The 14,631-nt window shown below is 33.6% G+C and overlaps 2 protein-coding genes across 6 annotated transcripts; both read right to left on the reverse strand.

Annotated features, from left to right (window-relative positions):
• Nucleotides 1–316: 316 nt before the first annotated feature.
• Nucleotides 317–2,567, reverse strand: LOC105796767 (60S ribosomal protein L23). The gene is made up of 4 exons (XM_012626567.2): nt 2,421–2,567; nt 1,823–2,107; nt 671–712; nt 317–537 (listed from the first exon to the last, which is right to left on the reverse strand). Exons 1-4 carry the CDS (start codon nt 2,431–2,433, stop codon nt 455–457), a joined length of 423 nt encoding a protein of 140 aa, XP_012482021.1. The 5' UTR covers nt 2,434–2,567; the 3' UTR covers nt 317–454.
• A 7,282-nt stretch (nt 2,568–9,849) lies between these two features.
• LOC105796769 (uncharacterized) lies at nt 9,850–13,683 on the reverse strand. 5 transcript variants are annotated; one of them, XM_012626571.2, is made up of 3 exons: nt 13,332–13,683; nt 10,299–12,068; nt 9,850–10,203 (listed from the first exon to the last, which is right to left on the reverse strand). In XM_012626571.2, the coding sequence occupies exons 2-3, from the start codon at nt 12,006–12,008 to the stop codon at nt 10,033–10,035; spliced, it is 1,881 nt and encodes a 626-aa protein (XP_012482025.1). In that variant the 5' UTR covers nt 12,009–12,068; nt 13,332–13,683; the 3' UTR covers nt 9,850–10,032. The 5 variants fall into 5 exon arrangements, with proteins under 5 accessions (XP_012482025.1, XP_012482024.1, XP_052483995.1 ...); XM_012626570.2 differs by having other exon boundaries at nt 10,299–12,087; XM_052628035.1 differs by lacking the exon at nt 13,332–13,683 and adding an exon at nt 12,552–12,642.
• Nucleotides 13,684–14,631: the final 948 nt, after the last annotated feature.

Consider the following 14,631-nt stretch of genomic DNA (forward strand, 5'->3'; position numbering starts at 1 on the left):
ATAATTTATTTGTTCTTTCCTAAATATTATTTATACTTTTCTAAATCTTTATATATCTATTTTTATTTTAATACATTTAATAAAAGAATATATTAACTTTTACATAAAACACACGGCAAATTATAATTGGCTATAAGAAAATTTTTAACGTCTCTCAAAAATGAATTTAAAGAAATAATAAAACATACTTTATGTACTTTAAATACAAAATTGAAAAAAAAGTCTGTAACTACTATAGTGAGAGAATTAAGCTAAAATTTAATAAAGCAGCATCTCTAAATGGGGATGACACTTGATAAATATAAAATTATTCAAATTTGCCAACAAAAATTTTCTTCTCTTATATCGGAAAACCTGTCCATAAAGTACATTTCTTCAAATCCAAAAAGAAATACAACAAAATATTGAAGCAGCAAACTATAATATTATAGTCCAAAGCACAGATTCTGACTTCCTAAACAATAGCATTGGCTGCACTTGCAATCCTTGGCCAAAGATCAGCACACTCCTTCCCAATTGGACCAGTTATAGCAGAACCTACAATAATCATTACCAAAATGTCAATTCTAATATCCCCAAGTTTTTTTTCAATGTATTTGAAGTCATTTGGAAGAATATATCCGAAAATGAAACTCGCTTGTGGAATCTAAAATGCTTTTGCACCAAGTACCTTTCATTTCTCCTTTTGGATTCACAATGACACCGGCATTGTCTGCAGACAAAACAAGATCTGAATCAGAAAAACTACATACAGAAAAACATCAGAAATTATCATTTTTTTAGCATATATTTACAAGTTTTCGGAACAAATACATTCAATTACATGTAGGGCCCAAATGGAGCACATGCAAGCATAAAAAACTTATTGCATCTGTAACGATGGACCCACTCGGTTTTCCAGACTCGTAACTGTATCAACTATTGAGCATTGAAGTAGATACCTGACTAATGTCTGGTTATATGGACATTATTTTAACTAATTATCAACATTAGAATATTTTCAGGACTCGGAAGAAGTATTCCAATGACAAGATGAAAATTTGAAAACATGTAGGGTCCAAATGGAGCACATGCAAGCTTCAAAAACTTAACGCATCTGCAACGATAGACACAACTCAATTTTCCAGACTCGTAACTGTATCAACCATTGAACATTGAAGTAGATACCTGACTAATGTCTGGTACTGTAACTCGTAGCATTAGGGGATGGCAAGACAGGACATAAGAAACATTTTATATAGAATGTCCCAACCTGGACAGGGATGATAACCATAGTTTACCACCCGGTATTGGGGTAAGGTTGGTACATCAATTTAGCTGGTTATGGGACGTGTAGAGAAACACTGAAAAAATATCTCCACACTACATCTCCAGCAAAAAAAATCACAAAAAGAATTTATAACAGTCTACAAAACACAAGGCAGAACAAGAACAAATGTATCGAATCGCGAAAAGGAAGATTCCAAGTTAACAGAAATCTCCCTCGATAAATTATTCGACCATTTGAGTTCGTTTTGCTGGTCTCAGGAAGCACCAAATCACAGTATGCACAAGTGATTGCACATATTATGACACTGCTTAACCAGCAAGCCTCTTTCATATCTATACTATGAAAATGATGTAATAAGCTTCACCACATCAATGATTCCATGTTTTACACAGCCATAATCAACAAATCTAAATAACCTATGTTCTTGAACAATTCATTTTGCTTGTTATCCACAAGTTCAAGGCATTCAAACATGAGTACAGAGATACATACGCAAATCAAAACGCACACATAAGTTCGAGCAACATCAATCGATAGGAAGGTGGATTTTACCTTCAAAGTACATGTAAACACCATCCTTTCGGCGCCATGGCTTGCGTTGTCTCACAATGACAGCAGGCAAAACCTTCTTCCTGAGATCAGGCTTCCCTTTCTTGACGGTAGCCATCACCATATCTCCAACACAAGCAGAGGGCAACCGGTTGAGACGGCCCTTGATTCCTTTCACCGAGATGATATAAAGGTTCTTAGCACCAGTGTTATCAGCACAGTTCACTGTGGCTGCCACTGGTAAACCCAGTGACATCCTGAACTTGTTTCCAGCTGACCCTCCACGTCCTAATCACCCAAAAATCAACTTTCAGCTATCAAACATCTTATGATATAAACAATAACCCACATTAAAATAAATCATTCCTTTTACGTTTTTATATTAAATCGGACAAAAGCTATTGAAAAAAAAAAACTTTAATTCATTTCTGGGTTTTGTTGACTTGGGTTTTTGTTTATAGGCTTAGATACGAGCAAAAATCTTAAGAAAAAAAGAAGCATGACATTTTTTTCCGTTGTTTTTTTTTCTCGAAAACAAACGAAAAATGAAAATAAAACAAACAAGGGGTTCATAAAAAAGAAAGAAGAGATGGATACCGACCTCGCTTCGACATTTCTGCGGCTGAAGCGAACCGAATAGCAGAAGGTAGGGTTTTTGAGGTTTATATAGACAGCAATTTAGGGTTTCTTTTTCCTCTGAGGACGTTTGTTCCGATTGGTGGCGCTGATGATTTCTCCCCTGCTATTGGGCCTGAGCCCAACATTGTACTCCGTAAATTTGGGAGATTTTATAGCAAATATTTACTTCACAGCTATAGAATTTTTAAATTGATAATTATTATAATCAAAATGATTTTAGTCAAAATAAATAATTTTAAGTATTAGATTTTGAATTTATTTTAATTTATTGAAATAAAATCAATAATATTTTTTAGTATCAAGATGAAAATAAATGGATAATTTTATTTTCAAATTTAATTTTTTGAGGAAAAACTGGAATATAAAGTAAGATATTAGGGTAATTAACATTAGTCAATTTGGTTTGGGTATTAAGGTTTAGGGTTTTTTAATTGAAAAATGACCATTTTATTTTTAAAAATTGAGATTTTTTATTAGTTGAGTAAAAAATGGGTACTTGAAATCAATCAAAAAAAATCTCAATTTTTTAGAATGAAACGGTCGATCAATTTTTCAATCAAGAAAAAATAAATACCTAATACTCAAATTGATTAATAAGGTAAGATAAACACAAAATCTAATGCTTAAAATCATTTATTTTGATCTAATGGCTAAAATCATTTTGGTTCTCATAGTTTTTATTTTAAAAATTCTCACTATAATTGTCACCATAAATCTTTAGTGCAAAAAATTTTGAGATATTAAAATTTTTATCAAGCCAAGTTTGGCATAAAATTTAGGTTTAAAACTTAGCAAAGGTAAAAACTTTAAATTTTACTCCTCTTTCGTACAACGGATGTAAAAGAAGACTGATGTATTAAATAATGCATATCAAGATGTTTGGTTGTAAAAAATGTGATATCGATCACATTTTTTATCTTGTGTTTGATAAGTTTCATATTTATTTCATTGTTGATTATTATATTATTTTAGTAACACTATTGTATTTATAAACTTAAAAGATAATATATTTTAGTATAATATAACTAAAATTGTATTTAACAAATGTAATATTTTTATACAATGTAACAATAATTTGACAATAAATATTTGTTTATGTGCTTTAATATATTGATGCAATAAATAAACTACTTAATATAAAAATAGAATTTAAGTAACTTAAAATGACTTAAAAAAGTAACTTAAAAGTGATTTGTACTAATTAATAAGATAATATTAGCTTCACAATATACAAATATTTAACTTATACATCATATCTAATGCAAGTTTCCTAGCAAATTTGCCAAGTAAAAGTGTATTACATATTAGCCACCTAGAAAAGTACTTGCCAAAATATAACACAAAAGTTAGTTCATTTACTTTAAATTTTAGATAATTAATTTCCCTCCGATAAGAATCCTCTCACCCACATCTTTTTTTGGTTCATCTGAGATAGTGAAGAAAATGAACATATTAATTGAATTACTAGAGATCTTCCTGTAATTTTCATAAACTCATTCAAAAGTTGCATAGATCTTTGAAAGATCAAGTGCTTCGTCCTTGAGCTCTTTATTAATTCTTTTGTAGCCTCGATCATTTGCATCTCAATATCTCGACAATTCCATAAAACTCAACCTTATCACTAATATTCATACCTTAGTTTTTCTAACTCCATCGACCCTTCTTATCTTGACTCTACTAGTAGATGGAGACCTTGAATGACTATTATCCTCGAAACCCATTGACAAATCAACATTTCAATTCCATTAAAGCAATCTTCTTCCACACCTATACCATTTTCAATGTTCTCAATTCCACCATTGTCATTCTCCTCTCCTTCCAGATATTCAATAATGTCGACTGGTGTTTGGGCATTCTTTCCAGTCACTTTCTTGTCCATATATCATACTCAAGTCTTCAAAATATGGTAGTGTCCTAGTCTTGAATGAGGTTACTTTCTTGTGACTCTACATGCATATCAAATTATTAGTAGACTTGATCAAATATTAATATAGAATTCATATAAAATCATAATTTATATAATGTAACGCCCAAAACTGACCCAGAAGTTTTGACCGAATTTCGAATGTCACATTGATCACCGAAGTGATCGTAGAAAAGTTTTAGTTTAACAAACCGAAAAACATTGCAGTATTTAAGTTACGTAAAATTCTCAATTATATAATCCTGATATTTCAAAAGAAAATACAGTCCTAATGACACTTACATGGGTAAAACACAAAATTTCGTACCACAGTTTTTAAAATAGTACTTACAATTCAAGGTGTTTGATTATAAACTCAGAAATTATTAAAATACTATTAAAGCCTATTTTTAATCGAGACTGTCCAAGACCTTCGCATACCGAGTCCAGCATCAAAATTCAGAAACGTACTTGTAAGGGGAAACACTAAGGGAGTGAGCTACACGAGCTCAGTGTGAGTTTGACACGTGACTAACAACAGAATTACGAAACTCAATTTAATAATGAAACATACTTTCAGATATACACAGAATCAAATAGTAAACTTGAAACCAACGTCCCAACAGAACGTAACAATTCAAGCACACCATGTCATATACAGGCACTCAGTTACAAGTGTTATTCAATCAGACAGAATACAGTCAAATAATCTTATACCCAGAACACTCAAATAGATGCGTATGAATGCAGTCAAGTAATAAAAACCCACCCATCCTGCCAACACACCTCTCCGTCCCCCAATCACACCCCAAAAAAGCTGTATAAGCTCATCTAACCAAACACCCCACATAGGGCCTTGAAAGGCCCATCCAACCATACACACCATGCATGTGGACTAAGCCACTCAGATAATAATATGTAGCAAAGCTGGCATATCTGCAGTACAGTGTATTGCGGTAAATCGCTGTACAGACATGTTGCAATTTAAACTGCCAGATGATAGTATGCAGCAAGGCTGACATACATGCGGTACAGTGCGGTAAACCGCTGTACAGATATGTTGCAGTTAGATTGCCAGATCAGATTAGAATCAGTCTTCCTTCTCTTCACAACCAACCCACAAATTTATTTATGCAAGTGCATGTATGCGTACAATGTCACAGAAACAATGAACACATCGACGGACAGTCAGACAGAAACAGACATGCACACACACCCAGCTAACCGGGTTCAGAATCTGACATCTCACACAACAGTCACAAATAACACATAAGTCGAAGCCCATATCAGAGTCTTAACTACCCTCACTAAAGCCTAGCCAAGGGTTAGAACACACAGACACATTTTCAGATAAAAACATACACAGAACTAAAATTGGTGACTTAGGACCACACGGCTGTGTGCTCTGGCTGTATGAAAATACCTAGGTTGTGTGGGGGTCAACACGCCTGTGTGGGAGGAGGCACAGGACCGTGTGGGAGGAGGCACGCGATCATGTGGGAGGAGGCACACGGCCGTGTACGAGGAGGCATATGGTCGTGTGGCTGAAGCACACGCCCGTGTGAACCAAGGACATGGTCGTGTGAATAGGCCGTGTAACTCTCTATCCATTTGTGCTAAATTAGAGTACAAGGAAGACACGACCGTGTGAAGGTCTCACACACCCGTGTGCCCACCGGACATGGCCGTGTGTCCAAAACACACGCCCGTGTAGGATCCATAAGTCCCCAAGTTAGCCACACGGCTATGTGGCTAGGCTGTGTGGCACCAAAACTAAATCCCTAATTCCCAAACACACATGCATGTATGCCTAGAGGACACAGCCGTGTGAAAATCGACTAATTTCCACAAATCAGCCATACGGCTGTGTGGCACCTAATCCTGCCTAAAAACCCTATTTCTTAATTCCACATTGCCGTGTGGACAGGCACACGCCCGTGTGGCCACCCAAGTGGTCACGAAACCACTTTGGAATAGGCCAAAATTGTCGTTTTAGCTGTCAAATCAGTCTCCAACCTTTGCAATAACAAAAATATATAGAAATGCGCAGTATTCCCCTTACCTCATCAATAACTAAATACCCAAAATCAACGGTTTAGAGCACATTCAAGAAATTCCGAAATAAAAACTTGCAAATAAATTAGAGAAAGTTCAAATCACACACCTGATTCGCGATCAATGACGTCTAAACACCGACTCGACGACAAATGAGTGAAGCTTTCCGAAATCTGCAAGCAAAACCGTTTCCCAACAGAAGTAAAAGCAAAAGAAAAATAAAAGGAAAAAAAACCAAGGAGAGGGAGAGGAGAATGTGAAAAGAAAAGCAGTAACCAATAAAAATAATAAAACTAAAAATTATTTTTAAACTTAAACAAGTCTACTATTTAACAAAATAAAAATATTTCTCCAAAACACACACACAAAGGTTCAAACACTTGACCTAGAAATACCCTAACACACAACTAACCACCAGACCAACAAGTCCATTCTAACACTTAAACGTACAACTAAACCCGATAGCACAACCTACTCACTGACCCTAACCACAAAGCTTAAATTTCTAACCCCAAAATTCGGGGTGTTACATATAATTACCTTAACGATATCATGCCACATCGCTTGCTTAGTTGTCACCACTTTCCTCATGGCATCCCATCCAAAGTCGTTGGTGTGTTTTCTATAAATCATGTCATATACAATTGAACAAATCTTCCTAATTGCCATTAACGTATTGCTGACGTGAGGTTTAACTTTGAAACCACAGAGGAGTTTTGATTGTAACATTTTTTCCAGCACAAGTAGTTATCCTTGTCTGAATCCACAATCAACATTGTGGATGCCTAAGTGGTACAACTCAACAAGACATTGCATCAACATTTTATCTTCTTTATCTGTCCAATGTCTCCTATTGGACTTGCTACTTGAACTACCACCTTTAAGATTCACATCGTGACTTGTCATCCTACTAATAATATATGCCAAAATGGAATAACATAATATAACATAACTATTACCAAATCAAATATAACTAATTAAAACAAATAGTCAAATACAATTAAGCTTAAATAAATATTACAAAGAAACACATTTCATGCAATTACAAATAGAATGTTTATGGAAAATAGTTTGCACTTTAACAACTAAAATTAGTTCAACATTTTTTGACAGGTTCATACAACTTAATTCAATTCAAGTTGTTCCATTATTTTACCTCATTGATCGAGAAGCCCTCCACTCGTTAAACATTTCAGTAGTAAATTATTGTCTAGACATGTTCCACTCATTTGTAGGCTCAATTCCAGAAACTACTGCTTCATAGGTATAAATATCCTTGGCCTCTTTACCACTCGAAGCTTCATCATCACATTCCAAAGGGTCATGAGACATTTCCTTTGGAATATAAATGTGTAGCAAGCAACATGCAAAAATAATTCGATTTTGTATCTTAATGGGATAGAGAGAAAGAATCCCCCATATCATCTTTAAAAAATTAAAACACTTTTCAAATATATTTATTGTAGAAGCATGCATTATGTTGAAGAACTCTTTAACGGTGGTGGGTTGGTAACCACATCTCAACTTAGTTAAGTGATATCGTTACCCTCTAAAGGTGCTAAAAACCATTCTGAATGTGTGCAACCTGTACCAATAAAATAATAGCAACCTAGTAAAATTTATAACAAATAATCTAAAAGTTAATTTGTTAAACAAGAATTCGACTTTAATAGTTTAGAGTGCCTAGTAGGAAGTCTAATTATTATTGTAACCTAAAGAAACATATCAATAGGTACTTTCAAGCTATTCTTCTTACTCAAAGCATCTCAAATAATTCTCCCATTAGCTGTCGACCCTTCCCAACCAGATAATATGTATGTAAATTGCATGTCAAGGGCACATGCCCCTAAAACATTAATGGCTACCTCATTTTTCCTTGTACTATATCTAGGCTTCTCTTCATGTGGCACTTGTATTTTGACGTGGCTTCTATCCAATATCCCAATACAATTCTAATAGCACGTAAATACAAAGGTTACTTAAATTAACTAATATTAGTAAAATGTATATCAATTTAATAATATTATTTTTAGCTAATTACCTTGAACCATTTTTACTTGTCATTGGTTGAATCACTACAAATAAGTTCAGTCTTTCTAAATAGCAAGTGTTGGATTTTAATAGCACTAGTAAGGACTTTATTAAAATACCTACTTACTGTTTCATCTAATGTATTAATTTACACCTCTATCAAACACATAATTATTTGTAAGTTATGTAGTATTGACGTATTAAATAATACAATACAAGAATATCAACCCAACCAAACAAAGTCTTAGTGTCCAAGTTTGAATCACATTGTGCGTAAATTATGTGTGTGAATTCTGTTCAAAATTATTAATTATGTTTTTTAGTGATTTGTATCTAATGTATTTCAAACTTGTTTTATAACTCAAGTTAACTCATTGGGATTAATTATGACCAAATTTGATTCTAAGTCAACAATATATAATTATTTGAACCGGATTAAATTCTATTTTATTTTCTTTAATATTATTACTACATTAGTAGTCACGTAATTTTAGTAAAAAATTGTGATCACTCAATTATGAAATATTACAAAATGGTCACCCAACCATTTAATTTGTCTTTTTTTTATCACCAGTTGTCCGATTAATGATGGTAACTTTTAAAATTGGCATAATGACAATTTTAATCAGCAACATATATACATTGTGTTAATCATCAATTTTATCTTTTTGGTCCCCAGTTGCATGCTTAGCTAACATAAGCAATTTTAAAATTGATATAATAGCAAATTTAACCTTCAACACTTATACATTGTGTCAATTTAGTCTTAATTCTAAAAATCTAACTCTTAATATTTACACATTGTGTAGTTTGATCTTTTTCAATTTTACTTTTATTTGTGACCTTTTCACCTAAAAGTTAAAAAAATCAAATTTATTGGCTAGATTTGATTGAAAGTGTATAAAAAAACCCAAAAATCTAAGATAATAATTTTCATATTTTCTCATTCTTTTAAAATTAACCCTTAATATTACAAAAAAAAGCAAAATTACAAAAAAAGACCAAATTAAACAACACATAAATATTGAGAGTTAAATATTTTAGAATCAATCAAAATTGTTATTATGCCAAATTTAAAAACTTCAAGTAGCTGATGATAAAAAGGTAAAATTAAATAATAAAATGACTAAAAAGAAATTTAGTAAGAATTAAATGAATTTATTTTTGAATTTTACAATGAAATTTGATTTATTTGATTATCCGTGTTATTCGATTCATTTAAAAAAAAAAAAAAACTAAAATGCTAATGCATAATAATCATAATATTTTTTCCCTAAAACCGAATCCAACTACCATTACCCCTATATCCGAAAGTAAAAATTGGATGAGAAATAGTTGAAAAATGAAGTCATAAAAACTCAAAGTGCAAATGATGAGTTACATGCTTCAATTTCACTTCTAATTAGTTCAATGACCACATTTTAGTATAAAAATCACTCAATCAAAATGCATAATAAAGTTACAATATCATTTTGTTATGAGAAAAACCAAATATTTCCCAATCCTATTATAAACAAACCTATATATATTAAGATACCGATCTCGATACGTGTATACTAACATAAACATCGGACCGGTGTTCTTGCTACCTCGACAGCTTTACATTTTTCTGTCGGAAATTTGGACTTTGAGCATGGATGTATGCCACTGCAATGGAGAATGACTGCAGGGCTGAGAGTGTTGTTTGGAAATGAAGAAAATACAGGCCATCATGAACATTTGCTATCCTCAATGTCGGGCTACCGTGCTTCGAGCCCTGAAAATTTTCAAAGTTGAAGCAAGGGTTATCGCAATGACTATTTGTGTTATATAATCGCTTGTTGTTCGAACATAGGGAATGACTGACATTACCTGAACGAAAAAATCGAATAACATGCATGCCTCAGAGGTATCTGTTGAAGGCAAACCTCGCTGCTTACTTGCTCTGGCTCTAAGTACGGTCAGCGGACAGCCCAAGTCCCAACCACCACAGTCACAATGTCCACCGGATCTCCATCTTTCGATAAGAGAAGAAGGGCCATCATTTCTTGGACCACCATGAATGCCTGCCGGGACTAGGATATCTGTACTTGTTGAGCAATCATCGGTATTTAGAGAACAATTGCAAGGAACCGAGGCTGCTGCAGTAACCTCCGCTTTCTTGAGGAACTTTAAGCCCCAACCTCCAACTTCTGGCAGAGGATTTTTAGGCAAATGGTTCCTCACGACAATGGAGGCCAATTCAAGATTTGGTGAAAATTCTTCCTCTAAGAGATCCATTTTATCGAGTGAATTAGGACCGTTGACTGTATCCTGGCATGGACCCCAAGAAGAATCCTCAACTATGGAACTAGACCATAATCTCCGCATTGTTCTTGGCTTGGATGAGTGACTGCTCTTGAATGCTTCCACTACCTTTTTCGGTAGACCTTTATTCTTCCTATGGTTATAGCTCGGAGTTTGCACCTCCGGCTTAAAAGTTTCATTACCACTAAACAAAACGAACTCCGTCTCCATGATTTTAGAACCTTGGGGGCAGATCGAGAAAGAAGTCATTACCTTCATCTTAGCAACAAGGTGTGACTCATCATCACTAATCCCGTGTTCCTTATGGCTACCCTTGCTTGAATGAAAGGAGTACATAAAGTCTGGACCCTTACCCCGAGCTGATCCTTCCTTTGACAAATTGGCTACATATACCTCCTTCCGATTATCTAAGGAGAAAACGAAATATGGAATCCCACCCTTCCATGTGCATTGAAGCATTCCCCGTGAAATTGCCGTAGAAGTAGAAGAAAATGACTGGTCAGAGCATGTTGAGTCTGTACTTGACTCGGAAACACGCTGTTTATGCGCAGTCTCGGATCCATATTTATGATTTTTGGATATGGGTGTTTCACTTCCTAGCTTATGTGAGGAATAGTTACTGAAACTACCAGGAGAATTCATGAAGTCATAACTTACTGATCTTTTAAAAGCATTCGAACTTGGACTGACATCCGATGCACCGAATTTCTGTAACAACGGGCTCTTCAATATATTCGCCATACTCCGGCTGCCCCTTTTTGAACTTACGACCCACTGTCCTACAGGACGAATGACTACTCCACCAGTCCCAACTGCTAGTGGACAGTCGAAAACAAACCTTTGGAAGTCACAAGCATCTTCATCCCCGATGTTAGGTGAATTCAATCCATCGGATAAAATGCTCATTTCTACGGAGCTCAAGCTCACGGATATGTTGCATTGAGTGGCTTTTGCTGCATTGATACAAATCAATTCCAGGCAACGACGAAGGTATTTCTCATCTAGAGTAACTACATGCCTCGGAACTGTATTGCATACACTAAAAATACTCGGAAGAAATGAATCCTTCACAGGACTTTTTCCAGCCTCTAATCGATTACCAACACTTAATATCAGAGCATGCTGTGGGATTACCCTTCTTGCCAGCTTTTTCAATTTTAATTCGGAATAATCCGATCCATTCTCTCCCGACATGTCCCTGTTATTGTCCAAGTTTTGCAGCGGCTTGTCTTTCCCCCGGTCATCTTTCTGACCACTACCAAACGCATCATCCATCTTCTGTCTCGATTAAATATATGGTGGCTAACAATGATGCACTCGCCTCGTTACCATTTTCTGCCAAGAAAATTTCACACTGAATCTGAAGAATAAGATGAAGATTTGCACCAAAACAGAACGAAAACAAAAGAAGCAAATACAAACAGTAAACACTGCAACAAAGCTATAACTCGTGTACTACAGAAAATCCAATGCAAACATAGTGAAACAGGCCCTGGTAACGGTTCCATATAAAACATAAAAAGGAATCATATGGAAAACATTCATTTCTGGCTAAGAAAAGGAAGCAAAGTAAGACCCTTCCGGTAAAATCAACGAAGAGGAAAGGATGATCTCTAGACTCGAAATATGCAATTCGAACTAATTCAGAAACTCAAAAAGATGCAAAGAAAGATACATGTGCATATACATATACATATACAGATACAGATACATATACAGATATTACATAAAAACATACATTCCCAGTAAAGTAAGCATATATATACATCTACATACATGCAAAGAAAGGTATATATGTATATACATGTACATACCTACCTACACATATATCACTATCCACGTATGTATGTATGCCATCCATGGTAAAAGATTCCCCTGTAATAACCAGACACTTAACATTCCCACTGTCCTAATTAAGACAGCAAAATAAGTATTCTATCAAAACACAGCTAATTTAGCCAATCTAAGGGGCTAAAAAAATCAAATTTAAGAACAAAATGAGAATTTTAAGAGAAACCCTTTTTTTAAATATATACAAATATCTTGTTGGTGATGTTATTTCCAATTATGATAATAATTTTTTATTGTTCTATATGTCAAAGTTAATGAAGAAGAAAACAAGGACCATATACTTTCCTTTGTCTTTTTATTGCATTTATTCTCATGACATGATATAAATATAATACCTTTCTTTTTTAATATTTATGAATCATAATTATGGCATATAACCAAATTTAAAAGCCATGATTACATCAACATCAAGAATATAAACATGGTAAAGGAATGGATAAAGAAGGCATTTAAAAACACCATAACCAGAAATAAATGGCCTTAAACAGCTTAACTAAACTCAAAATTTATCCAAATAGTATAAAAGATTGAGAGCAGATCAGTCAAAAATTACAAACACTTTAGAGACAAAACTGATGGGGTTCTTGAAATTTGAACACTTTGAAACATAAAACTCCATCAAAAGAAAATTTCAATCTTTTAGCACAAAACTGGGAATTAATTGGGTATTAAGCAAAGGAGAAAGTTGCGAACTTTTATGCATAGAATAAGTGAAAAGATGAACTTTATTTTTTTCCTTTCTCTTACCTCAAGGAAATTGGATCCAAGAAAGATCAACCAAAAAAAAGGGTTAATCACCCGTTTAATCCCTGCCTTGAAAGCTCCAAGTAACCAAAAAAAAAGGGCAGCTTTTTTCAGTTTGATAGAAAGAGCAAAAAAGGGAAGAAGGCAAACAATACAAGCTTTCAAGCACTGTGTATATATATGTGTGTGTGTATATTGCTTTTGTTAATAGTGAAAGTTGGTAAGGTTTAAACTGTTTTAAGGCACTAATCAAGGTTGCTTGTTTTGCTTAAGAAAGATATATAACAAACCAAAGCTGAAAGCACCCAAAAACTGAAGCAAAAGTAGTGGGGAGGGGTTGATGAAATTGAAAAATGGTGTCATAATATAAGCTAAGTTTTAATTTATTTTGTGGAATTTGTGTTCTTTCCATGTTCTTCCATGGTTTCAAGTAGGACCCATTTTTGTTCACCTTTTCTTAAGCTAATAAAAAAATACAAACATGTAGATAAGGTTAAATTCCACTATTAGTCCCTCTACTACGCATGAGATATGAATTTAGTTCTTTTAGTTCTTGTACTTTTCAATTTTAAAATTGCAATCTTACCAAGTGGTAGCTGTTAATTTCATTAAGTTAATTTTTTTTCAAAATTTGACACGACAAAATTATTATCTCATGTGTAATAATATGTTAGCGTACTATTTTTACATGTTACTTTTAAAAAGTCGATTAATGAATTTAATTTGACTAAATCTATAACTTTACATATAGTACGAGATAATAGCATAATTTAACTGTTTTCGTTTTGCTTGAAATTTTAAAATTCAAAAGTATAAAGATTAAATTTAATCAATTCAAAAATACAGGGACTAAGTTTGATCTAATTGAAATATAGAGGTTAAACTCACAACTTTTACATAGTACGGGGACTAATGGCAGAATTTAACCTATAAATAACAAGAGGAAGTTGAGCTGGAACGCAGGATATATGAAGAGAAATCCATTAAAAGGGCCAAAATAGAGAGAGAGAAAGGGATGGTCACTTGCATCAACTGAAAATGGACTTTTCTTGTTTTAATGTTTGATGGAAATTTTATTAAATATTTTATTTTTTAACAATTTAATATTTTATTTTTTAACCAAAAAAAAAGGGTGTTTTAGAAAATACATGTGAAGGAGAGAGAAAAAAGACAAAAGAATAACATTGATTTTGAATTTTCTTTTTTTATTAGGGTAATAATGTTTAAACTTTAAAGTTCTTACAAGTTGGTACTATTGTTTTTCTTTTGTTCAACTTGAAGAAACATAACACAAAAATTGGTT

The sequence above is a fragment of the Gossypium raimondii genome, chromosome 3 (assembly GCF_025698545.1).
Source record: "Gossypium raimondii isolate GPD5lz chromosome 3, ASM2569854v1, whole genome shotgun sequence".
Lineage (NCBI taxonomy): Eukaryota > Viridiplantae > Streptophyta > Magnoliopsida > Malvales > Malvaceae > Gossypium > Gossypium raimondii.